This window comes from Columba livia, chromosome 2 (assembly GCF_036013475.1).
Source record: "Columba livia isolate bColLiv1 breed racing homer chromosome 2, bColLiv1.pat.W.v2, whole genome shotgun sequence".
Taxonomy (NCBI): Eukaryota; Metazoa; Chordata; class Aves; order Columbiformes; family Columbidae; genus Columba; species Columba livia.
In genome coordinates this window covers 86759170-86786667 of record NC_088603.1, presented here as the reverse complement: position 1 = coordinate 86786667, position 27498 = coordinate 86759170, and the positions used below count along the sequence as shown (strand labels likewise).

The window sequence follows — 27498 nt, the reverse complement described above, 5'->3', positions numbered from 1 at the left end:
TTTGTGGGAATATACCAGGAAGGTGCATAAACAGTGTCAAAACCTCACCAACAGAAGCTAACTAGGCCTCAGATTCTCATCTAGTAGATTTTTAGAGTCAGACAAACTGAGGATGAGAACCCCAGAATTTCAAAAGTGGGTGCATAGAATTCAGATGCATAAAAATAAAACATTAACAGGCTTCTAGTTAATCAGAAATTTCAGATACCTAAACAATGTAAGTATTTTTAAATTTTACTTAATTAAAGAAATTAATGCTTTTGTTCTGACTAGTTTTCATTGTAAGAACACTGGCAATAACTTTCAGTGTGTTGTGAATTTTTGCCTTAGGTTAAATTATTGAATGTGGAAGAACACATAACACTCACTGAATCTTCATACTTATTTTACTACTGCATGTGAATCTCATTAAATCTCAGTCTCAAAATTGTTTATAAATGAAATGTCTTACAAACTTTGACAAGGCAAATTGGAGGTACCTGATGCTATAGTCATTCCAGAAATCGATTTCTTCAAGGGAAGCTCTGTCTGCATAGGGCCAGGTGGGACCTGCTCTGGATATTTTACTTTTCTGCCTTGCTAATTCTCAGCAATAAATTTTGATGAGATAATGATAATTACTAATAATTCTGGGCTATTTGCTTTAAGATTATAACCTTTATTTCTTTGCTTTTGTTACAAAGTTTATAAATACCAGTATTTAACTTAAATGAAGTTAACTGATATATTTTCTAGATTAAAAGTTTGAGGCCATCCTCTTACAAATGCCATGAAAATGGCTTTTTATGACAATTAGAAGGCATCCATAGACTTATTCTATGGCCTTTCTTCATGTTGTTTTAATTTGATTTGCACAATGAAGCACAAATGACAAGAAACACTGTTTGCCACATACGAGCTGTGTCACTGAAAGAACTGAGAAACCAGGTATAATCTATTTTAAATCTATGACCATGCCCAAGCAGACTAGCCCTGGTGGGAGCCTCTGTGCTGACAAGATAAATGGCTGCAGTGTCATCTTAGGGAACCATGTAACAGTTTATGTCCGATTAACTGCACCTTTCTGTGATAGCTTGTTGTCAAGCTGCATGGAGATTAAATAATTTGAACTACAGCTTCAACAGCAGTAGTAGAAGTGAAAAATTCAATGGCAAAAACACAGTGTATTTTCTGTACCAGGCTGACAACTTGCTATGAAAGCTCAAGCCATATAACACTGTTCTTTGAGAGAAAGAATGAAAGTGTCAAGCTTAGGAGAGAGAAAACAGCTTTTGTCTCTGAGGTCGCTGTAGAACCACTACAGCTGTGGTAGCGAACAGATTCATTTTTTCTCCATTAATAAGCCAATAAGGTAAACTCTGAACAGAGGATAAAAATATTACTATTTTCAGTATAAAACTTGTTGTTGTTGTTGTTATATAGAATAACTGCTGTTTCACTCTGGTTAGACTTAGGGTTTTTCAAGTTTGGGGTGTTTATTTTTTTTTCCTTGTTTTGTTTGGTTTTTTGTTTTGCTTCTGCTATTCAGAGTTACTGTTGCTTGCATCTTTGCTAAGATATTTCATATAAATCAACAACAACAAAAAAAGAATCTGGCAAATAAAGTAAATCTTTATTCTTGTGGTAGAAACAAAGCAAGTGTATTTGATTAATCCGTTCTTAGAGATGAGCTGAATCTTCACCCCAAAAGATTTTTGTTTCTCTCTGATTAGAATTAGTTTTATTTTCCTGCTTTGCAAAGTTACTGGAGCCAAATGTCTTCCTGAGCTTTTATGGTGAGTTCAGGCTGACAACATGCAAATACTCCCTTCCAGCTGCAGGGTCTGAAGAAAAAAACGGAGTTCTTCCAAAACACAGGTGGTACTCCAGGAAATATTAACATTCTGTTGAGCAGATCAGTGGCCACACTAACTAAGCAGAAAACAAAAGGTTAAATTAGTGGAGCCCTTAAAATTTGTGAATGCAAATACTTAAAAAATGGATAGGCAGAAAGAGTAAAAAGTTAATCCTACAGAGCTGTCATGCTGCAGGTAAAGCCAGCTCGGAACTGTTTGATTTGGGAGCATACACATAGAGCAGCATCAGAGTAAGGGCTTTTCTTTACTCAAAGAAATAAGTGGAGACTGGCAACATCTGCATGAATGTGGCTGGTAATGTACTTCACTAGTGATCTCAGAGGTGTCTGAAGGTGAGAGAATAGTTTAATCTCCTTTCTTCCCAGTTTAGCTTCTTCACAGAAGCAGCCAATCAGGGAGCTATTTATTACTAATTCTGATTACAGATATCCTTCTGCTAGGCGCTGGGCTAACCCTGCTAGTTAGAGATCAGCAAGAAGCCACCGAGCTTTGTATGACCAGTGACGTCTGAAAGACTGTAAACACCTACTACTCAGACCCCTTTATTCACAGTCACATTTTACTTTCCATTCATACCTTCTTTCAGTGAAAAACTGCGCATCATACTCTACCTCTCCTCCTGCAAAAACGCCAGCTTGTTTCTCTCCCATCAGGCAGACAGGTACTCAGACCCTGGACATTCACCTGCTGAAGCATAGCATATATATGAGGTTTGCTTCAAAGTGCTGTTGAAGAAAGCAAATATCCCATCTTGTCGGACAAAAGGCTTTCCCCCACCATTTCCCTGACAGAGAACAGTGCTAATCCATAGCATCCGGAAAGGCAAAAGATTTCAGAAGGACTGTGACAAAGCAAGAGCTCAATGTATACGTGTGTTATTCCTTTCAACCTAATATCCAAATGTCTTTGATAAAAACTACATGCTTGACATCTCTACTGTCAGGGCTGAGTTATGTGGTTTAATGAATAATTTGCTTTAAACTAAGCTATCCGTCAAAGCATTCAAATTCTGTATAGTATTTTTCCTTAGTTTCAATATTACATAATTATACCCAGGCTAATTGTATTCCTGGAAAAGTTTCGCATACATCGCTGTAATCACGGTTTTCAGGACCGCACATATTGTGCTGAAGGACCAGTGGCAGCCTCTGCCCCACCTGTCCCGGGTACCGCCGGCCCTGCTCCCGCTGCCTCTCCCACCGGCCGGTGGGCTTGCAGTGAGTGATCCCTTTACACGGAAGCGCAGCCGCCGCCGAGATACCAAGGAAGCCGCTTGACTGAGGGGCACGGCGGCTTGGCAGGCCCGGTGGAGGAGTCTGGAGGTTCTCTGGAAATTCAGGTTTCCCACCTGTCAGCTGCAATTTAGCTGCGCAGCGCGCAAGGAGCAGCCGCGGCTGCTGCCCGCTCCCCCCGCAAAGCGCTTTTACACCGCGCCCCTGATGTCAGCGCGCTAAGCCGGAGCCCCAATCTTCTCAAAGAGATGCTGAGCGGATTACAGGCCAGGAGTTTGCGAACTGCCTCTTCCCCCCAGACCTGCCCTCCTTGCCTGCAGCCTGTCCCCGCTTACCGCCGCCGCTCTGCTGGGCCGGCGGCGCTAAACAGACTCGGACCAGCCCCCGGGGAATTCCCGAGCGGCAGCATGCCCCGGGCCGGGGGCGGCCGCCCGCCGGGCTGCCTCAGGGCGACCCACGGGAGGGGTCCGAAACTTGCGTGAGTGGGGCAGAGGGATCCCCTGCCAGCCTCAGGTTTGCACAGGGAAGAGCCTCAACTCCCGGCGGGGCAGCGCTCGGTGGACGGGTGGGGGCTGCCGGGCGCGCCGGCCGCCGTGAGCGCCCCCCCGGGCAGCGCCCCGCGGGCGGCGGGCGAGGGCGGCCCGGAGGAGCCGCTGGCCGCGGCGCCGGGCGCCGCTCGGTGCGGAGGGGAGCTCCTGCGTCCCGGCCCCGGGGCCACCATGGTGCTGCTGTCGGGGGACGGGGAGCAGCTGGCCGGGGAGCGGGTCTGCCCCGCGCCGGCGGCGGAGAAGGAGCTGCCCAGCACCGAAGCGGAGAGCAGCCACGAGCAGGGGGCGGCGGGAGCTGCCGCCGAGGGGCTGGACGAAGAAGACGACGAGGAGGATGAGGAGGAAGAGGACTGCGAGGAGTACGAGGATTTCTCCGAGCTGCCCGACACCTGCAGCATCGCCTCGGACGACTCCTTCTACCCGCCGCGGGGGCTGGAGGACGACGAGGAGGACCGCTGGTCCCTGGAGCAAGGGGATCGCGACAGCCCCGAGACGCTCACCCTCTTCCGAGCCTGCTGCACCAACAACACCATCGTACTCAAGGCGCTCATCCGCCAAGGCCCCGAGGAGGAGGAGGTGCGGGAGACCGACCGCAACCGCCGGGTGAGCATCCCGTGCTGTGACCCTGCCCACCCCCGGGCCCTCCCCCGTGGAGCAGAGCCGGGCGGGAGCGCGGGGTCAGGCGTGGGTTGGGTGACACTGCTTTTTTTATGTTTTTTTTTTTTTTCAGTTTCCCCCAAAATGTAAGCTTGCTTCCAGTTCCTAGAATGTCAAGCAGCTCTTGGGGTATTCCTGTGCTAAAATCAGACTTTGGAGTTCTCCTGGTATTTGTTTTGCTGCTGGTGAACTATGTTGAGGGCTTGTGTCAGTGCAAGGTTTGTGGTTCAGTTTTTGCGTGTTACTTAGTTAATTGAAGGGACAGAAGTGGACTTGACTAAATCAGAAGGTGAAAACTTGGAAAAGATTTTCCAGGTAACATATAACTGAGACATCTAAGCAACAATATGGAAGATTAGCAACAGCAACTCCTGTCACTAGTGTTACTACAATTTGTGTTTAAGGAATTTTTACTTGTAGTTTGCATAAACAGTCTCGGAAAAATTTTCTATGACTAGTCTATGACAAGAATGTTTTGAAAGAAGGCTTAAGTAATTTTAATTGAGCAAGCAACTTGTGTATTCTGGCAAAATAAGGAGTCTTTGCATCGAAAATAACACAATGATTTTGGTTTGAGGCTATTTAGAGAGGGGCTTTTTTGTTTCTCAGATGTATGTACTTGTAGGAACTTTCCTACAAAATTTCTTTATCTCCCCACCAAAGGATTGTTTTTAATACAGATTTTCTAGTGATCTGATTTGCAGTCAGCTTCTGCAAAAAAGATACATATAGAAAAAGTTGTATTAACACATCTGAGGGGACAACAACCTATAGCATGGGGGTGTGAATGAGCAGCAGAGGGTGGAGATTTTTTTAAATCAACTTTTCTGCCCGGGCCAACATATGGTGTAGTTATAGTCTGTAACATGTGAGATCCAAATGTATATTACAGGAGCTTTTGAAGGTCCTGCAGATCCATCTATCCTGTATATGAGGTCTGAACCTGAGCTGGAGCCCAAACCCAGGCCTGGCATTGCGTGAACACTCACCTCTGCTGATGCCCATTGATTCAGTGTGCCTCGGGTGTTTGATGGTGGGGAACTTTGGCCCCACCATATGTGTGGTGTAAAAGACCAAGTGCGTCACGGCTGTCCTTTCTGAATGGGTGGCCTTCCCACCCAGCAGAGGGTATGCAGCTGGCTGTGGAGATGGAGGCATCCTCCGTCTCAGGTCATACAGAGCTGAGTCGGGGAATATGAACAAATTGAACGTAGACACCAGCCCTCAGCCTACAGCAGCTCCTTCTGCAGAGGTGAACAGATCAGGGTTGTGAGAACAGTGAATTTGCCAGCCCTCCCTTCACCATCCCACTTCCCCAAAGCAAGTTACTGTTCTTTATCTTTTCAGCTTCCTACAAAAGAAACAAAATTGTAGCTTGAATCCAAACTCAAAGTTAAAAAAAAAAAAAAAAGTTTTTCTCTACTTAAACAGATATTCCATTTGACCTGAAATTAAACTTTGACACCATATTCTGTTTTCTGCTTTTTTTTTGATTAAAACAATGTAAAAGAAGTTCAGTAACTCAGCAGCTTCTGGAAGCCTCATTAACCATGTGGGAGACATGAGTCCAGGTTCTCTCGCCGCATGAGGGGATATAAACCTTCACAAAGTGCCCTAATTACAGCAGTATAGAGCAGGGCAGTCTAACTTTTCCAGGCAGATGGGAATGGGATGGGAGCAACCTTTCTGCTGGGGAGCCAAAATGTCAGGTGTGACTGCAGTCCTGACATCCCCAGAAGGGACATCAAGGCAAATTCACATTATTTTGCAATAGAAAACCACCTTTTTTTCAGAGAATTTTACCTGGCAAAAGGGAAGTTTTGCTTAGGTCTTTTATCACTCTTTCTGTAGATTTCTGCAGCTCTTGAATTTGAGTGTCATATAACGTCATTGCACAATACCCATAAATAAAACTTAGTTTTACTGCCAAAAGGTAACTGAACGAATTACATACACTACTTGTGGTAATAAAATTTTTCAATTGCTGAAATCTGTACCGTTGGCTTTCAGCACCTTCTTTGACCAGGATAATGTTTGTTTACAATACTATCCAGCATGCATTTATTGGAAAGCATGTTTTGTTTATTTTTAGCTGTGAACAAATGAACTGAACTTTCAATTCTTCGAAGATTTTGTTTCTTTTCTGTGAGGCAGGAGAGAGAAAGAAGAATAACTTGCTTTTTGAGAAGTGGGATGGTGAAGGAAGGGCTGTCCAACTGTTTTCACCACTATGATCTGATAACCTGTGTTATGTATGTACAACTCAGTTTTGTTTTTGCAATTTAAAATTACTTATTTTTTCAAAGTAAACAGAGCATGTAACAGGTTATGGTAGTTAGACAATGCCATATTTTGATTCTGAAAGTAATTACACTCAAATCTTATAACATGGAGAAGAAACTTCTAGTATTTAAATTCTTGAAACAAATTTGGGCACAAACAGCTAGAGTTTTGCTATTAGTTTGCTTTTAAATATTGACCTTGGCCCTAAAGCAACTCTCATGGGCAAAATTAATATTTGAAGGAAATAATTTCTGAAAATGCTAAGATCCAGAGGTAACCTTACTTATTTTCCTCAATATTTTTTTAAATCAAAATATATCAATTCTCTCTTTTGAGACAATTTTCCAAGCCTGGATAGCAGCTTTTTGTGGGACTTCTACGGGAGTGTCTTTTTCCCATGTTATGATTGTGAGCTGCAGAACCCACCAGGCACAGGTTTCCATTGTGTTCACCTTCCTGCATTAAACCAGACTCCACAGCATTCAATTTATTAGTCACGTGTAGCCTGAAGACCAGTACCTTCCTGGTCTTGTTTTCATTACTGTCAAGGCAACAACAGTTTATATATAATTGTCTGCACAGGATCCCCAAAGGGTTGATCCCCACATCTTCTGTTGTACTGCTGTCTGTATATGGAGTCCCAAAAGACTGACTCGGTGCTGCTCGTTTCCTTGCAAAATGTAATACCAAAATATCTGGAAAACAACTATGGCAGCATATAATATGGTAATGGTAGATCATGCAGGACAGCCTCTCATTTGTTAATGCTGATGTATTTACCTGCCTTATGCTGACAATAAAGAGGGATTTGCAAATGTATATAAGAAAAACGTGGCTCTGATGAAATCTCCTGACTCGGCTGAAACCAGACTGTCATCTGATAATGATGCTACTTTTCTCCACGTGTTGTGAGGACTGGTTTTGCTTCCCTACTAGTCACATTTCCAGAATTTCAGGTATTTGCATCTCATAAATTTAACATCACTTAATATTAAATCTTGCCTGGAGACCAGGGTTATATATACTCAGAAAGACAGAGTTTCAAAATCCAGTGTTACCTAACACAGAATGCAAACAAATTTAGAAGTTTTCTGTGACAACAGAGAAGGCAATAAAGGATGGGGAAGAGAGAGAAGGCAAAGAACATTCTCATTGCAGATTGAAAATAATCACTGCAGCTCATCCTCAGAAAGGTTTTGTGTTAACAATCCACGTGGTATAGTCTGTATTAGTAGGTATTCTGTAACTCTGTGTTTTGAAGCTGATACATGTGCAAAAATATCCTGTCAGAGTCTTTTTCAGCTTTTGATTTTTATGTCATTGTTCAGTGAGTCTTTTGTCTGCTTCCACAGTGGCTAGGAACCAATCTGTATACCATTACGGCGTGGGGATCATACATTTGTGATCTTTGCTTTGCCCCTTTAAAAAGTGTGAAGACAAAATAATCGGTGTGATTCAGCTCGTAAACTCTTCCTTCTCCTTTCAGAAAATACTCCTAAATCCATAGATGAGTACAGTTGACTTTTCTTGTTAATATTTTGTGCAGGATGATGTTGATTAGTATTGCTCTGACATAAATTTTCTTTGAGACACGGTAGTTCTGGGGCTCCGTCATCAAGTGGAGCTGGATTTGTTTGTTTGTTCCCCTGTCCTTTTTCTGCTGAAGGAAGAAAACAGAGTTTTGAAGACTGTTGTTGTTCTTCATGATCTACATTTATTTTTATTTCCCCTCTCATGATACTTAGTAGAAAAACACAAATAAGGAATTATCTGGGGAGGGACAACGATGCATCAGAAACCTGGAAGTTGCTGTTACTGAATAAACAAAAATAAGGTAGCTATATCCTGGCTAGAAACCTATCTGAAAAGTTGTGAGAACATAGGGTTTTGACAACTATGGAAGTAAGCCCGGAGAAGTAGGAGCGGAAAAGAAGTTTCCTGGGGAGGATTCACACCATGGTGTAGTGCACAAATTAGGACTGTGGTTCCCCTACTCTCCTCAGCAAAGAGGAGTGGGTTTCTGCCAAGGCTGATTCAGGCTTCTATGTTATGCTTGTCCTCTAACTGCTGTCCCGTCACCCCCCTGCCGAAGAGCCTCCCTCTGCTGCCTTTTGGGAGAGTTTACAGAGACCAGGCACATTAAACTCATTGTTTGGGCACCATACATACCTCCTGAAGGGGGCATGCTGCATTGGAGAACATCAGCGAGCAACCCCCTGAATCGAGTGGAGATGTTTCTCTGAAAACAACTGAGGTTTGTTTGTGCATTGCCGGCTGTAAAAGGGTGTTTTGGAATGGCATCACTCACCCAGTCTCCTTATTGGACCCATGACAGAGTTTGAAGCATCAGACATGTCAGACTGGTCTCCCAGCCCTACGCTGCAGACTGCTCCTCTGGGAGGCAAAGTAGCCCACAGGCTTTGTACTGCCACAGTGAGACTGCTTCAGGCAAATTGGCTAGTTTAGGGAGCGTTACCCTTCAGAGTTTTTCACAGAGACATGCATAGTGAGTGCTCCATGGAGCTGATGCCCGATTTTGTCTTTGCCAAAGGTCTGCGCTCCTGAAATTGTGACTATCTGAGAAGGACAGAGAGACTGTGGTTCAGTTTTGGCTTTCCAGGTAAAGGAATATTGTACTGGATGATACTTTTCTAGAAAGTCAGGTATCACAAAAAGTGCCAGAGCTTGTGTAAAGCTCCATTAACTTATTTTTATTGTTTTTGTTATCTTCATGATGCTAACTTGCAAAAATAAAAAAAAATAGGAATGCAGCATTTTGTGGTGAGGGATAAAGCTCTCCTTGCCACATCTTGTTTTTCAGTTGTCACGGCACATAGCTTAAGTCATCCCATGTCAGAAAAAGGATTTGAAGAATGTCATCTGCTATAGCACTGGGAACTTTTTTCATATTTTCACAGGCAGTTTCAGTTCCCTCATACTGTCATACAAGTTATTCTCATGGGAAGGATTGTATAGAAACTTAACATCTTGACACTAAACTGTGAAAGGGAACTTTTTAGGGTGGAAAAAGTTTTTAAAAGACCCTAACGGCAAAAGTAATTTAACTTAAAATCTTCAGAAAAGTACAGAAATACGCAAGTGCTCTAGAAAAAGTCCCTGGAAATATGTATGTTTCTAAAAAGGAAGTGAGTAAGCAAGGCAAGGCGAAGAATAGTAGATGGCAAAACACAGAAGCTGCTGCAAAAAAATTTGGAACCCTTCAAATAATGTAATTACATCTCAGGGGAATCCACCAGAAATGAGTACATAGAGCACAGAAAACATGAAGTCAGTCGGCTCAGATGGAATTCGGTGAGCTACTCAGAGTATGGACCAGATTGATACAGAGAGCTACTCGGAGGTGTTGTCAGCAGAGAGTGGGCAGGTCAGCTGTCTGCCTGCTCGTCTGCATTCGTCTGAAGTGTTAGATGAGTAATGCCTTTGTAAATCTGGCACAGAAACCTCTCCTTTAAAATAACTCAACTGAAGAAGTATATGCATAGAACATAGCTTCTATGGAATAAAGAGAGAAATCAATAAGGACCATGAGGGTGCTTAGACATAAAGAATGGAAATGCAGGTCTTTAGCAGACCACTGGAAAGGTGTGGCCACACCTACTGCATCGTCCATGCAGAAGGATAGACAGGTAGTAAGATATGTTTATAGACAGGTAGTAGATATAGTTTGTACCTAGTGTAAAAAGCAGCATAAGCTAACGGATATAACTCTTATGGAAATTGATAGATACAGATTTGAAGACCTCATCAACATGAGAAAGCTGTACAAATTTAATCTAGTTGCAAGAGATGCAGCTTTTAGAAAAAGCACATGAAGAGCAGTTTCCTTGAAGAATTCTGACAAATTGCTTAATGCAAGGTGTACAGAACAGAGGGGTTGATTTTAGCCTGCAGCCCAGAAGTAAAGGTCATAGCAATCTTTTGTGCTAGTTTAAGCAGTGTTTCATGTTAGTATCTCAAATCAAGTATGTGGACTTGCAGAGCTCCTCAGAGATGCATCAATGAGCCCAGTTACCCAGCTGAGCACAGGTTGACTCCAGATGTAATAAAATATAGCTGCATTCAAAATCTAACAAGACTGGTTGTCTGGGACATCTGTCACCAATAATTATCACAGACCTACAAGGATGTCTTTAGTAGAACATGTCTGCAACACAGGTAAGAAATGTGACCTCAGGATGTTGTATTGCATTTTTCCAAGAGAATATTTGAGGTTTATTTCACACTGCACAACGTGACACTGCCAATTCCTTCATTCCATTAGGAAATGAAAATTTATATTATTGTGGGGAACTACTCAAGAAGGAATATTTGCATTAATTTTCTATCTTAAACGTTCCTAATATTCTTTCCCTGAAGTTCTATTGGGGCATAAAATGCTCTCCAAAATTCAAAATTTCAGGTTTATTTTAAATTACCTTTCATTAAAATACATATTTGTTTCTCTGAGGAAAAGTGATACATGATTACCAACTGAAACACTTTTAATTTTTAAGTAAATATTGATTTAGAAAGCATCATCAGCCTTTTACTTGCAGAAGATCCCACTAGATGAGCAGGGACTATGTGTGCATTGCCAGAGGAAACTGTCCCTGACAAGAACATGTATGTGGCTCAGCTCATGTCCACTCATTAGGATTAATTGGAATTAGTTCCAGTTTTCAAACTTTATTTGTGCAGGTCATTCTGTTCTGGGTAGGTTTTTTTTTTTAGCAATTAACATAGCCAGTTTATTGCCTGCTAACGATTTTTCTGCATAGTCTTCCTGTATTGCCCGTCGTTGCACTGTGCAATTAGGTTTAACTTTCATGACTGAGGTATAGTCACACAAAAGCCGCTTACTGAAAACTGCTGCTATTTTTCTTAAATAGGAAATAAAATCTTTTGACACATGTGAAAGCAATGAAGAACTCCCACAGGCTTTACTGGAGACAGAAGTTCACATTTAATGTTTTCATAAATAAAGTCACTCTCCAAAGGTAACCTTTTGGAATTATTCAAAATGTTATGCCACACAGGTTTGAATTTACCCATTTCTTAGGGTTCTTTCATTAAAAACAAAAATGAAACCCATCCAGCTTGGGCTAATTATAATCCTGTAGCACACTTGGTGTGTCTCAATGAGAAATAATTAAGTACCATAGGAAGAGGACGGTTGTCACAGATTCTGTAGTGACACATCTGGCAGTGAATTAGCAATTCAAATTGTATCCACTGTGGGAAAAACTCACAATGTAGGAATAGTTCACATTTTTCAATTTTTTTATTTTCTATTATGCCTGTTATATTCCACAGGGAGTAATCTGAAAGCAAGCTGATGCAAAACGGGAATGACTCATGGTGGGGCTTTTGTAGCTTCACATGTTTCAACTGTATAACATTTCAGGCTCAGTTCTGTAATACTCACATGGCAGATCTGGCAATATGTTGAAACTCTCTCACATATGTAGAGTATTTTTTTTTGTCTTTTGCCTTTTTGTACCTGAGGCCCTGTCTTTGGGACACCCTGCATGTAGACAGACCTACCACTGCTGATGGGAGATGCTGCCAGTAGCCACCACAGCTCAGAATTGGGCCCTAAGGGAAGTTTATCTCTATTAATACTGGAGGGACAGATTTACATGTAAGCCGTTTTTATTAGTTTTCTGAAGTGGAAAAGTGTCAGATACTTGAATATATTAAATATGTTCATAAAAGCAGCCTTTCAGAGGAACTTTTTTTTAGACATAGATATCTTGCTATTTGTAGTTCTTACAAAAAAAGGCTTTGCATACCTGTTTACCATTTGGTTGGGAAATACGGGAAGGGTAGTCATGTATTCATAAAACTGTTTTTAGGGGATGGACAAAAGGAAAGGGAAGACTGTCTTTGGAAGACGGTAAGGCACTTGTGCATATCTGAAAGTATTGTATGGGTTTGATAAAGGTTTCAAGAGAAGGCAGAGTCAAAGCTCAGGTCCATAAAGGAGTTAGTTTAGAATAGTTTTATTTCTGTAAATAAGGACTTTCTCTAAAGAAGATGAAATAGCAATGACTCGTTAGAAAAAGGGTATAGAATAAGAAGTATTGATTTGGTTTGGAAAATGAAATACCACAAGTATTTATGAAACCTTAGTGTAGACTTACAAAGCCCCTCTGAGTTAATAAAGAATGCAAACACAGTAGAAGAGTTTTCTGGTTACACTGTGGCAAGTGGTACTGTATAGTAAACACTGAGATGTACTGAGCAAACCAGAGGAAATGAAACCTCTGGCTGGGAAGAAACAGGCTCTTTTCCCTGCCATGCTTCAGGCACTTTGTCACCTCAGCGTGAGGCAAGTCCTGTCTGTGCGAGACGCTGGGCAGCGTGTCTGTGTCAGTGACGCTTCGGCAGAGCTCCCAGTGCCAAATCACCAGCCTGGAGCCAAACCCACATCGTTCCTGGAGGGCAGTCCCATTGGTAGTTTGACTGGGGGGTGAAGCCACCTCCCGTTTCATGGGTGACAGTGAAAGAAAGCGCTTAATGTCAAAGTCCCTGGGAACAAAGTGAAAGCGTCTTCCTCATACTTCAGGGACACAAAACCAGCGCAATGCCCCAAGCAGAGACATCCTGCAGCCTGCAAGCGGTGCATGTGCAGAACGGCTCAGACAGCCCTGGGGTCCCACATTAATCTCCTGCCAGTAGGATGGAGTCCATGCCGTGCTGCATCCTGCCACCATTTACATAGGGTGGGACTGAATCTTCCTTGCCACCTATTTATCACGTACAATTTGTTTCATTTTACCGCTCAGTGGTATGGGCCACGGGCATTTCCCAGCCTGGAAAATTCTTCCTCTCATGGGGAAGCAAAAGGGATGCCCATGCGTGAAGGTACTCATGAGCAGAACTGCCTGCAAAATAGGAACATGAACTGAGTACGAGGTACACTATAATCTTGTTAGTACCTTCCTTGAATTAAAATAGCATGTATGCAGTTTCCTGAATTCAGATGTCTTGGTGCATTTACAGTTCTTATCTACATAAAAATTCCCATCAAGTGTATTGGATCCATTCAGTATTTGTGGAAAAGTCCCTGAAAAAGCAAGATAATTAAATCTGACAGGCAAGAGATGCCTCACTAAATTACACTTGTTGCAATAAACATAGTTGCCTGAAGACTTTGAAAAAGTTGCTTTTGAATTTTAAAAATAGAAGCAGCTGCTGCAGTCCTTTCCCACCATAGATCACATCCCAATCATCTGGTTACTGATATGATGTGAAGCAAACATGGAAATATTTAGTATTTTCGTGAGATATTTCAGAAGCAGTAAGCAATATAAGCATTCCCAGACAAAAAGGAAGAAAAAAAAGAGACGTGGTGAATAAATGTCAACCTTTCTATTAAGATTTATCATGCAAAGTATTTTTCTTTAAGACACAAGGTTGTGAAATGCCTTTCACTTACTATTGTCATTTTATCTTTCTGTGGACATTTTTAGCTTGGCCTAGTTTTTGTTTATTACAGTCAGTGCAGTTGATTTATGAGCAGAGGGTCCATTCACAGATGGGTACAGGTCAAGCTGTGGTGTTCTGGTGTGCAGATATGTGGTTGTTACTGTGCATTTCACAGATCACAAATGTACAGTGAATGGATCATCCTCTAAGGAGCTGAGATCAAATAAAAAACAAGTAATTACCTGGAAGTTTACGGTGAATAAGTTATGTCCAGCGTTCTCTTTCCTGCTGGCATTATAACTGTGAAATCCCCTAGCTATCAGGTGTCATCAAAAAATACTACAACCTTTCTTTGGAGTTTTAGTGTTTGATGCTAGATCAGTAGGTGCTTCTACCCTCTTGTGCTGGGTCCACGAATGAGTCACCCTTTCAGACATAGACAGGAACCGTGTGGCAAAACAGATTAATATTGCCAACAAACCGGCATAAATATGTGTGATATGTATCACAGAGAGGAAAGATTTTAAAAACACAGGGTCTCTTTTGGGATTGGTGCTGCTTCTGGCTCAGGTCCTGGCTGCTGTGTCTGTGGAAACAGAGGGTAGCACACTACATCTACTCCCACATTCATGGATATTAAGTAGTTATGTGGAAAGTTCACTCTGCGTAGCTCTTACACATGTTTTACTGAAATCCATCTCCCCAGCAGAGTGACATGAGGGCTGCTGGACTGCTAACAGGGAAAAACAGCCATTGCATTTAAAGATTTCAGCATCTAGCTCTCTGCTGCTGCTGCTATTATTTGGACAAGTAGTTCGCAGAAAAGTACAGTTCACAGTTCTGTAACTAATATTCTTCGTAAGCTAGCCTTCTGCTATTCACCTGCCAATCTGCAGAGTTTGAAAATTTAGGTCAAATATAACCATGGAATAAAATTCATGTTTTGAAAATTAAAAAATAATAAGAATAAAATCATTGTTTTTAGAATTAAAAAAAAAAATAGTCAGTACTAGTGTTTCTGTAATGCAAAACAGTAATTACAGTTGCAGTTGGTGAGTTTAATGTGTATATTGGCCCTTCATTTCTATTCACTCCTTGCCATCCAAAACCCACATTCCTTTGAGGAGGATGTTTTTAAAATAGTACTTAGGTACCCAGTTCAGACTTTGAATACCTGCCTAAAAATATCATATTTTCTGCTTCCTCATGTAATTTGTATTTCTAGTACAGTGATTGCATCAGTTCTGATTTATCAGTCAATCATTTATGTCTTGTAAGAAATAAGAATTACAACAAAGCCTCTACAATTCAGCAGCTTATCAGTCATGGTAGTAAGGGCACGTGAGGATTGTTCATGTAATAGAAAAACTAACAAAAACATTAAAATGCTGTAATTACTTCCACGAACTTGCTTCTCTTCCTTCCCACAGCTGTCTCCTGTTGTTTCCTTTCAGATTTTAAGGTCTTCGGGGAGTGTATCTGAAAAGACTTTGCCTCATTATTGACACTACTGCAATTGATAATATCATTCCAAAATAGATGATTTAAAGTCTGTCTGTATTGGCTGAGATTTTAAGATTATTCAGTTAGTATAATCATCTTATGTCCAACAGTTCTGCTGTGCAAATATCCAATATGAGTTTTGCAAATGTTAAGGAGAAGAAGGTGATTTTTGGCTATAGAATTTTGATACTAATGTTAGCTATATTGGTTAACTGCAACAAGCCTTCATTTTGGATATTTGCTGTTTTCTGTGTATTTCCAGTGGTGGACTGAAGGAGCTGGACTCGGAAGGTAACAGGAAACATCCTGCCCACAATTTTGAGGTAGAAATACAAAGACCAGGCCTTCTGCTTTCAAAGATGTTGCAGTATTACTGGGGAGCACTCTCTCATTTTGTATCAGAGAAACAGAAAAAATTACTCCCAACGCTTAGCAAAGTATTTGAAAATGTGTGGAGGTCTCTTTTAGGGCAAAACCTGTTACTGCTTCCAGGTGCCTCAAAACGGAGGGAGAAAAGCATAAGTTTTACCATTCTTCCACTGCTACTCTTTTTCTACTGCACTGCAGCTTTTTTGCATAGACCTAAGTCACCTTAATTAATAGTGAATTAAAAACAAAAGCCAGTGTAAACTGGCAGCTTCACAGCCCACCTCCAGGTGAAAGCATTTTGAAAGACTGATGAAAATTTTAGTAGGAGTGATAGAGAAACCAGAAATTACATAGAAAAATGGTTAAATATTCTCTGAAAAGTTTTTAATTCTCTCTAAACTTACTGGAGTTTTTGTCCTTAAGCAAATATTTAGGTCAGAGATATCTGACACAGAAAGACATGTACTGATGAGGTTCCTCATGCCACAGACAATTTGATATGAAAAAGTTATATGGAAAGTAAAATGCTATTAAATCAGTAATTTAAAATCTGGGTATAAAAGCTACTTTCCTTGTACGTGAGCTTAAAAAAGAAAAGGAAATTATAAGTTGTCAGTCTTCTAATAGAGTCAAGGCCTTAATATTTCCTCCTTGTACTTTCTAATATCCAGCTGAGTAGGATGAGTTAGCAAACACTTTTTTGGCGGGAGGGGGACCATGGAACCTGACTTGAAAGAGACTTTTATTTTAAATCGTTAAGGTACACAACTCCTTCAGTTTACTGGTCCTGTATGAGTCGTTGCTGTTGTGCAACTGATGTAATTTCATCTGACCTATCTGACCTGCATGTTCTGAGGCACAGAAGGGGGTTTTGGCTTTTATTTGGTAGAGCTGGGCACAGTCTGGTGGACTTCCGTAGCAAGCACAAAGTTCTCTGTGAAATAAAGGGCTCAGAGGCTTTGAACTCTATGTAGTTAGCATATCACTTACCTTTTCAGATCTGAAAGTGTTGGTTGTACATTTCTTTGGCAAAAAAAAAAAACTCCAAAACAAACACATAGGAGAGTCAGTCTAGGAAACAGGAAATTCAGCACTGGATCATAAAATGCACATTCAAGGCATTTAAAAATGTGTAATAGAATGTATAGACATCAGTGCATTCACTTCTAGAGATAATGGCTGAAGAAACAGCACCTGTGTAGATTTGGTGGTAATAAAAACCAGTGTTTGTTACTCTGGAGTCCTGTGCCCATCCACAGGGCAGCAGAAGAGCAAACTTTGAAAATGTCTTGTGCCACTGGTGTGTGTCAGCGCAGGTCTGTGGGGAGCTCTGTTATTGATCTGGGATGTTTAATGCTGCTGAGATTTACTGTTCTCAGACCGTGCACAGATGGATTTGAGGATGCTCCTCAAGGTCTGCTGCTGAAGGAAGACAGCTAGTGCTCCACATACGCAATTATGATGAAACAAAAAGAACCCAAGTGACAAAAAGCGGTATACAAAATATTTACCATTTAGCCTCTTGATTGTGGCTGCGTATATTTAGTCATAAAACAACTCAACAAATGCCAGTCTTCTGGTTTTGCCTTAGCTTCCTGAAAAACTGCTTGATTTGTCCATGAGTGTGGCCTGTGAATGATTGTTAAATGAACAATGACTAACTTTATAAAATTGAAAGTTATTTGTAGTAGAGTAGAATTTTGATTGCTTGTTTGTTTTTGTTCAGTGTAATGTATCTAATAAGGCTGCACAGCTGAAAATTTACATTAAGAATTCCATACATTTCTAATAACAAAATACCAAATTTATAATGGAGTATTCAGTTCCACCAACACGTATTATCTTCCTTTTAAATGCAGAAATACTCTTCATCTCAGCTTTTTATTCCCATTATTCCTTTTTTACTGCTAACCATCCTATGCTTATCCAGTGGCTGGAGAGTTTCCTTCTTTGTCATGTTCTTCATCATTATGAAATAGAAAAATTGCACAAATATTAATGGAATCTTCTTTGCAATATTTCTTCAAGGGAAATGTGTTTCTTTGCTCCCATCTCTTAGCAAATTCCAGTGATTTGGAGTTGGGAACCACAAAAATGAAGAATATTTTGTTTACAGGTCATGTCTATACAATTTTAATGGACAAGTGTCTCTAAGCAACCAAGTCCATTTCAACCCAAGGTCCTCATTTACCATACAGGAACCTTTGCCGTTGTTGATGTACTTTTGTATATATCTGTAGCAGAAATACACTTGTAGTTTTCTGAGTTTGCCAGCCTTTTTGCTTAGATGAAGCTTTCTAATAGCAACAGATCAGTCATGACGACTTGGGTGGACTAATGCCATGCTGAGTTGATCCTAAGTATCTTCCTGTAACAGAAAACCAGAAAAGCCTGGAAAGCAATACAAACACCTGATGGATATATGGGCCCATTTGCTAATTCCTAAATTTTTCAAGACTTGAATACTATAGCTGCAGATAAATGCTTAGTTATGTAAAAGTGACAGTCCAATAATTGCTATGATTTTTTGTCAACAGAATGGAACAGGGTCTAGTCTTCTTGTGGGCAGTAATAGCTGTCACAAAATGAGATGGAATGTGTCAGGTAGACAATATTTTTCTGTATCCTTTTATTTGATATAAAGGTATTTACTTACAAATCTTCAGCTGGAGAGACTAGAGAGCTTTTCTGATGTGTCTTGGGCATAAGAACATGTTTATTTTATTTTATAAGCTGTATGGCTTGCAGCCAGTTAAGCAAATATAAAAACAAACCAACTTTTTTTTTTTTTTTTTTTTTTTTAGGATGTAGTTTCTAACTGTACATTGAAAATTCCCTGTAAACTGGATATCTTTTTTTTTCTACAGGGGCCTGGAACATCATTCAAAGGTCCCTTATTATGTTCAGATGCCACTCTCATTAGTCAACCTCTATCACCAAAAATACCACCCTGCAGTCACGCAATGTCTTGAAGTAACCAAAGGCTCTGTGCCACACTCTTGTAATTCTTCAGCTGCTGTGGGACATGGACACATCAAGCTCACTGCAAACAGCTCTGAAAAACCTCTATCAGATGGGTTTGATACATACTGCCTTTTTGTAGCATGTTTCTTTTCAGCATAAGGTGTTCTTTTGTTGAGAAAACTCTTTTTAATGTCTACTATTTCTCTCATAGATCTAGGTCCTCAAATTGAAAAGCAGATTGCTTATATGAATTCCTGGAGACTTAAGACTTAATCCTGGACTTAAGCTGTTTTGCAGTTTACCCAACTATTCTCCAGTTTTATGAAGTAGAATACCAACAGCTGCTGGATTGTTTGACTGAAACTGTTCTATAAAGGCGATATACTGTATGAATGAGTTAACAGTTTTTTACAAAGCCAAGTCATCTATAGTAATTCCAGACATTTAAATATAAATGTGATGTTTCTCTTCCCTCTTTTTTTTTTTTCCTCCCCAGATACTTAATTGTATCTTTTTTACTTCAAATTCAGCAATGTATTAATGTTCAATCCCTCCCTACATTTCTTTATTATTTAAATGCATGGGGTGTATTCATTGGAATATGAGATTCTTAGATCTAAACACAGAAGCATAAGATGCTTTTCTGGCTTTATTGTGTGGAGCTGACACTCAGCTGAGATATACAGGGTAGTCACAGGATCCATATAATGGGAAAGACTGCACCAATGGCAGGTAGTCCCTTACTCAGCTCTTGGCACTAGGTCATGGCATTACAAGTGTGTGCTGTGTTTACTTATTAAACTCAAGCTGCAGTATTGTAGTTGACTTGAGACAGATGTGATGGTGATGCTACTATCTCTCACTTGGATATTCTAAATATCATTTTCACTTCTGCCATACTGTCTGCTAATACACTGACACCTGCAGTGGATGATAATTCCTTATCTAGCTGAGATAATAAAAGAGAGAAATGTATAATGGGAATGAACACATTAACAAACAAACAAACTGCTTTAGAACTACCTTCTTCAGGATTTTTAAAAAGTTGAATCAACAAAAATTAGTGAGCTACCAGAGAAAAAAGATTGCCTCTGAACAGGTAATTCAATGTCACAGTGTGTGTTTTCTCAAACAAAAATTCAGGCTGAGCCTTTTGCAGATAAGCATCATTGTGGATGAGCCTATTCCCTAAATACAGTGTTAAATTAATGTGAGGTTACTCACTAAGACTTGCAGTGTTCTTGATACAGCCAGGCACTATTCCCTGATCTTTCACAAATGTAATTCCGCCTTTTATTAAGACAGATGAACTTTTCACAGGGTGATGCTAAACCTACAGGAAGGAACCATTCCTTAATGGGAAGTCTGAAGCACGCTGTATTTCCTCTCCAGTGGCTATATGCAGCCCGTCAGTTGCTTTATCTCTAAAATAGAAAGAACCATAGTTTTATATTTTTTATTGCTCTCTAACCAGCCATGAACATTATGGAGCTGTCAGAAGCCATAGGTGTACGTCACAAGAGCACAAACCTCTTTGCTCTTGACCAAAACGTGTTTACGTAAACACTAGAAAAGTCTATAATCCACATGTTCTGCTGTAATGTAAAATTTGATCATAGTGATAAGTGTTTCTGATAGTTATAAAGCATAAGAAACTTGGGCGTAACATTTCTACTCAGTATCAGCAATACTATTTCACTATGCATTACTTGAAAATTACATACTTTGGTTGAAGGTAATGTTTTCATCCAGAACTGAAAATCTCCAATATTCAGAGTGTGAATTTACCAAGGCAATGTTTAAACAATTAGAGTTATTAGTGCCTCATGTCTCTTTGTGGAAACCCACTTTTCAGTGCAATTTCTGGAGCACTTGTGCATAGGTGGGAAAGAGTGAAAGAGATCTTGTGAATTCAGGAACAATAGCACTTTCCTCCAAGTTTCACAAGCCTATATCCAAGGAGTAATACTTATAAAAATCCAGTTTTTGGCCTCCAGCATTGTCATCTGTGATATTGTACAGTAGCTGCTTTGCATGTAGCTGTGGGATTACAGGACTGCAACCCTTTAGGATCACAAGGGTTGACACTAATCCATACATACCAAAATCCACTTTAGGTCTTTGAGTAAAAAATAGACACCACCCATCAGTTCACCACAGATGTGTCTATTGCTTAAAAAGTTTATTTGTTTTCTAAGGAGAAGAAATCTTTTGCCTTGCTGAAGCTGGATTAAAAAACAGCAAGGGGCATAACTGGCATGAAAGCCAGTCTGGGTAAAACCAGAAGCATATGCTGGATAAAGGAAGGACTTTCATTGTGGAAAGAATAATAAGGTCTTTCAAGAACCTGAATGCTTTAACATCCAAAGAACCGTTGCTACTTGCACTAGTTGATGGTAATCTGAAGAGACAAGCTGATGAGATCCCATCAGTGGAATCTTTGATAGAAGTAAAATAATAACACCTGGTCTGGCTGGAGAACTTTCTTCATGCCTACCAAAAATATTTCAGCCTATTTTTCTTCCTGAACATCAGCATTTAGCTCGTGTTTTCATGAAAAACAACTAATGATTATTGTTACCATGTCACCCTCTTGGTTGAAAAGAAGATGACAACTGTTGCTATGTGACAACACATCTAGAGTGAAGTGAATCCCATAGGCTAAATACTAATGTTTCTGTCATCTGAGAATCACTTGTCCTTCTTCTGTACAAGGGCAGTGGATCTTCCCCACTTCGTTTTCACTGGTAGAGAAAGTTTACTGCAGTTTCCCAGTCCATTTAGGTCAGTCCCAAGATCAATAACTCTTGTTATTACGAGATCCAAGATCAATAAGGAGAATGATTATTAAAGGTGTTACAGAAAAGCAAGCAATGAGGTTCAAAAGCCAGAGCACAGGGGAGCTTGGGAAGAAGAGACAATGAGGGTGTTACTTGCCCATTGATGCCATTATGAAACTTACTGTCAAATGGCAAACTGAGATGGAAACTTGGATTTTATTGCTCTTACAGCTTCTTTAGAACAAAGGGTGAGGAAACAGGCTGGTACTTTTGTGTGTAGCACTGTACAGTGTTGTGTGTGGCCTACAGGCATGTCCACTGCCTCTGGTGTCCCACAAAGTGTATGCACTTACTCTTCTTGTTGAGTACAGGTCCTCTGCCATGAAGAGCTTTCAGCCTGATGGGTTTTTTCTTCATCAAGTTGCTTTCCTTTTGAGGAAAGATACTTTTTTTATCCTTTTTTTTTTTTTTTTTCAGTGCCAGATTAACTGCTGACAGACAGACCTCTTACTGTGTGTTTTCTTTACAAGGTTTGGGTCAGTTGTGATTCTACATTTGGGAAGCTCAGAGAAACACAAACAAAACAAATTTACAGAAGTCAGAGGAAAGGAACTGAAATTTCTTGGGAAGATCTTTCCTAATATGAGTACAATAGCTCATTGCCACGAGAGGGTGCTTGCAAGCGCATGGCTGGCTGTGGCTCTTCAGAGAACTCCACAGTGAAAATGCCCTGGGCTCTCTAAAATGTTGTTTACAGAAGAGACAGGTTAGATACAATGATAGGTTATGATGGAGTAGAAGGTTGTTCATTTATGTTTTAACCAGTGTTAAATTGAAAACTATTGCTTACAAAGATTTTGTGATTCATTACTTTAGGAGAGGTCTCCTGCAAAAACCTATGAATTCAAACACTGTTTAGCTGCTTACAACAGATCTAAGCCACAGTTGGCCTATGTCTGACAGAACATAACAGAAAGGAAAATGTATCTATTAAACACATAGAGGGGAGTTGAATCATATACCTTAAAGCCAAAGAAAGCACTTTTTGACAATTACGTCAGTGCATAAAATGCACTTCATGTCGTTTCTGAATGCACTCCAAAATATGTTTTTAAAATGCTGTGAACTCACCTTTTTATCTTAAATGCGTGTGAATATATGTGTATCTTTAGAGACCAGGAGAGAAGTTAACAGTAGTGTCCATCGGGCCCCCAGGACTTGGAGTTCAGATCTAAACTGCTTTCTGAATGTTCCTAAAGGTGGTGAGAGAATGCACTGGATACAAGTCACACCAGGTCTGGGTTATGCTGTTAGATGATCCAACTTTGACTTTGTTTTGTTTAGCTCTTGGGCTTTGCCTTTCTGAAAACAAAACAAAACAAAACAAAACAAACAAAAAAACACAACCAAACTTGAGCGATATAACTGATAGGAAGACTATTATTGTAGCATTGGATTTTGAAGTAATCTGACAATTGAGATTCTCTGAAGTGTTTTACATATAATTATTTTCTCAAAAGTTAGATTTTGAGCCTTATTACAATCCTATTTTCAGTGGTTGCCAACCTCACTGTGGCTTTATGCAGCAATTGGCTGGAGCTGCAGGTTTTCCCAGCCTTATATGTTCCAAGGAATAAGTGGCCAGCACTTTGTTATTTAAATCTATCATTATCTGGAAACACCTGTTCCAAGCAAAGTTTAATAATGTACTGTTCATTTAAGGATCCGGAAATACATGATCCTTCTTCACAGGGTGGTTTACAGCCCTTGGAAGCCTTGCTGAACATTGCATAGCAAGCTAGTGAAAGGTAAAGAAATGAAATTAAAATCTGTTCACCGTTCCCTGGGACAGGATGGGGATGTCAGTGGGAGTCTATGATGTTGCCTCCCCCAGCCCTCAGCAGCTGATGGTTTGGGTTGCTAATGTTTAGAGCATCTTAAGGTGCAGACATGGGATTTGTGGTAGAAATGCTTTCTGCGTTTACATCAAAATTCCCCCCATTAAAGTTCAGCACATATTTACATTGTGTTCTGAAGTCAGACTTCTCACTTCTTTCTCATAAATATCTCTTCCATTACTTTTAAGCCAGAGAAAAATGAACTGCATCTAGTAAAGATATCAAAAAATAGGCATAGCAAAGAGGGATACATAAATTTGGCTGCCATGAATCATGTGTCATTAGCGTCAACACTATCAATACTTAGCACTTACATTTGACAGTATTAACACTGATTAGTGTATGCCATACAAACAGGAAAGCTAGGATTAGTAAGGCTGCATTATTTGTCAGGGATCATCACTACTTAGTACTTTTTACCTAACATGACAGTCTAAATAACTGAAAATGTGAAATTTAACCTGATAAAATTTGTGTTATTTCCCCTACCATCTTCCCACAGTATTTTATGTCCTTTACTGACAGGCACCCCACAAACAGAACACAGAACTCTTCCCTGAAAATGGAATCCGGTACTGATTTGCCATGTGATTAGATCCTGAGATAACTTTCTTTTAACATACGGATAATGGCAATAAGCTCGACTAAGTGACCCTTCAGTTCATTCTAAGCGTGCATTACTTTATGAAACATTATTTCCTTAAAGTTTCCTTATTCGTTTCTGAAAATATACCTCGTTTACTTCTGTGACCAGAGATCTCATATGCATTGCAAAGATTAATTTTGGACAGATTCGACTACATCAAATGTCACTTCTGTTCTCAGTTGTGGGAAAACTATGTCAGTTTACTCTCCATATAAACTCCTTCATTTGTTTATTGCTTTGTTGCACAACAGTCTGTTGTCACTAGCAAAGGCACTTCTTGATGAAACTTCAGACTGATGAGTACACTCCTAATATAGTCTCACCAGCTGTCACTGCAAAATAATACTTTATTTTAACAAAATTGATCTTGGGCATGAATGTTGAATACCTGCTAATATCCTGAACATATACATATATATATATATATATATATTTTTTTTTTTTAATTTTTTTTTCCAGTGGAATGGTATTAAATTCCCTAACTCAGGTACCTCAGTGTTAAAACATGCCTGTGTTAGTTGTAGCTGCTGCTCTTGTTCATGTGTTCAGGTCTCCAGTTCTTTGTTTCAAGTTGAGCTTCAGAGAATAATAAAAGATTTTTCATGTGATGACATATGTCCGGTTGCTTCTGTTTTTAGAAGTATCGCCAAGTGTCCTCTTGACTCATAGTAAAACAGCTGGAAAAGCAGCCCAGGCCTCCTGCAACTCAGTCAACACAATGCCCCTCAGCTCATGTGTTTTTTTCAGGGCTGTTTCCACTGTTTCATGCAATCCGGAGTGTCCTCCTCTTCCTGGCTTCCTTCTGTAGCAAAAATGGTGGCCAAGAGGATGTGATACAGCAAGGAACAAAGTAGCCCCTTTCTCTGGTGGTAGGGAGAGGACATGCCAGCCAGCATTGGCTGTTGGTCAGGCTATACAGTTGAAAAATGTCCTCTGTACTCTAGCAGCCCTCCAGCCCTTTGGACACAGCGTGATTTGGGGGAGACATCTGAAGGGTGAGAGGTAGCAGCAGATGCTGTGGGTGAAGGACTGTGAGGACTCCTGTGGTTCCTGGAGCATCCCTGGTGGGATGGGGTGTGGTGAAGGGCTACTGAGCAACCAGGTGTTGTCTCATCTGGGGTTTCCCTCATGGAAAGATGAGAACTCCCCATGGGAGTGAGGAGAAAAAAAATGTTGCTACTGTTGGTAGTTTTTCCTCCCATTTGGATTCCTATGGGTTGAAGACATAATCATCTTAACTCTTCAGTTGTCTTCTCCCACAAGCTTCCGTCAAGGGAGCCATGTAGAGGCAGCCAGGTGGCTGGTGCTGGGGGAAGACACTGGACAGTGCAAGAGATGGGAACATGTTGCAGCCTCCTGTGGAAGTGTATACAACCTCCAAGTCCCCATCAGCTCAAGGGTTTTTAATTTCCCATTGAATTATTCACCTTCCTTATGTGGCTTGATATTAAAAAAAAAAAAGAGCTAATCCCTCATAAGCATCTCTCCATATGATAAAATGTTTCATATATATCCCACCCATTGGAATATATCTGGTCACAGGATGTGTGTGTATTTATCTTCCATGTCCCTTATGGCCCCTGGCAGCAGCTTCCTGAGGTTTCTGCTATCTGCTTATATCACTAGTGATGCTGAAACCAATTCAGACAACATACATGTTAGTAAATAAGTCACACAGATTTTCTTACCTTTTCTTGTTTGATTTATTACACAAGTGGCACTGGTTTTCGTTGTTGCGTAATGCAGGCTTTTGGGCACAGTAAAATTAACTTTCCTGGGACTATTTTTAGAGGTGATTGTGGAGATTTGGATTAGAATAGATTAAGGACTTCAGCAGCAATGATACATATCCTAAACTATACCTTTACTTAAAGACATGTGGCCTGACTGATACAAGAGGTATTATGAAATAAGTGAAGCCAAACATATTCCACAAAACGGAGGGGTAAAAATGGTGGGTTATCATCAGCATGTCCATGGAGTGGCCTGTGTTTTTAGCTAGCAGAGTGCAATTAATGCCGTGAAATGAATCTGTGAGCACTCATAATGCTGTAAAGCAAAGGTGGCAATTTTGTGCTTTCAGTAGCCAGGCACTGGAAGGGGCAGTGTCATTTAAGCTTGCTTTTGAATACAAGAGTGTGCTTCAGGCTACTGTGTTCCTCTGCAGAGGAGGCAGAGAGTTTTGTGTGCTGCTGCTCTGTCTCTGGTCAAATACTCTTTTGCACTTGTCTGATTGCTTCCTCCAGCAAAATCAGCATCTTACCCCTTGCTCCCCACCAGACATATGGGGTTTTGTCCAAGTAACACTCAGACAAAATTAAATTCCCCATTCTTTTTTTTGTCTCTTTCCCAATATGAATTTCTATGTGACTAAGCTCTTGCAGCCCTTTCTCCAAAAGGTCAGACTAAATTATTTTGTGCAGATAATATTAAAGCTTATGTGCTTGATGGATTTCTGCAGCACATAAACACCACTTTTCATAGGACTGATGACCTGAATAATTACCTCATCTCAGTCACCATTGATCTAATCAGCTAAAGCAATTATAATACAAGCTCAAGTCATTTATGAAAGTTTCTCAGATTGCTTTGTGCAGACTGGAAGGGTTTGTGCATTATAGACAAATTATAATGGATAGTGATGCTCAGTGCAAAATTTTGTTCTTTTTTAACAAAAAGTAAATCCAGATTCTCCACTAACCCAGAGTTTTCAGTGGAGATCAGAATTTCCCTCAAATAATTTTGGGAGATTTATTTTGAAATACTTGACCTGATTTTTTTTTTCTTTGTATGTGAATTATGTTATAGTGAGTAATAGTTGTATATAGTTCTGTTATAATTGTGTGTTATGTATAACGAAATATTAAATATATGAATAATTACAGAATCACAGAATGTTAGGGATTAGAAAGGACCTTGAAAGATCATCTAGTCCAATCCCCCTGCTGGAGCAGGAACACCTAGATGAGGTTACACAGGAAGGCCTCCATACGGGTTTTGAATGTCTCCAGAATAGGAGACTCCACAACCTCCCTGGGCAGCCTGTTATTTTAGTAAATCAACAAGAAAAAGTTTAAAGGCAACTTTATATTCCTTCATGCTTTATTATTCTTCCATCTCTATTACTCATGATATTGTTTGGGTAATATACTTTTAACTTAGACATAATTTTCATAGTTGTCCCTTCATATGATTGTGGATTACAATGAGTCATTAGCTCATTTAATTCAGTTACATGCAGTTTTAGTCTTTGCTGTTAAACCAACCTTGCAGAATTGTCATTAATATTTACAGATATATATAAAGCAACTGGACAGTTGTTTATCATGAT

At 40.1% G+C, this 27498-nt stretch overlaps 1 protein-coding gene and 1 long non-coding RNA gene across 4 annotated transcripts in view; one reads left to right on the top strand and one right to left on the bottom strand.

Moving 5' to 3' along the window:
• Positions 1-1591: 1591 nt before the first annotated feature.
• On the bottom strand, positions 1592-4265 carry LOC135578564 (uncharacterized). Of its 2 annotated transcripts, none has more exons than XR_010470347.1 (3): positions 4137-4265; positions 2468-2540; positions 1592-1911 (listed from the first exon to the last, which is right to left on the bottom strand). It is a non-coding gene; the product is annotated as an uncharacterized LOC135578564 (long non-coding RNA). The 2 variants fall into 2 exon arrangements; XR_010470348.1 differs by having other exon boundaries at positions 2468-2543; positions 4137-4258.
• The window catches only part of ANKRD33B (ankyrin repeat domain 33B), a 46458-nt gene continuing 22116 nt past the window's right edge, over positions 3157-27498 (top strand). The window contains exon 1 of one of the 2 annotated variants that reach the window (XM_065052660.1): positions 3157-4239. In XM_065052660.1, coding sequence (XP_064908732.1) covers positions 3808-4239 — 432 coding nt within the window. In that variant the 5' untranslated portion in view covers positions 3157-3807. The remainder of the gene's footprint in view (positions 4240-27498) is intronic. The other variant, XM_021288223.2, reaches the window with a different exon arrangement.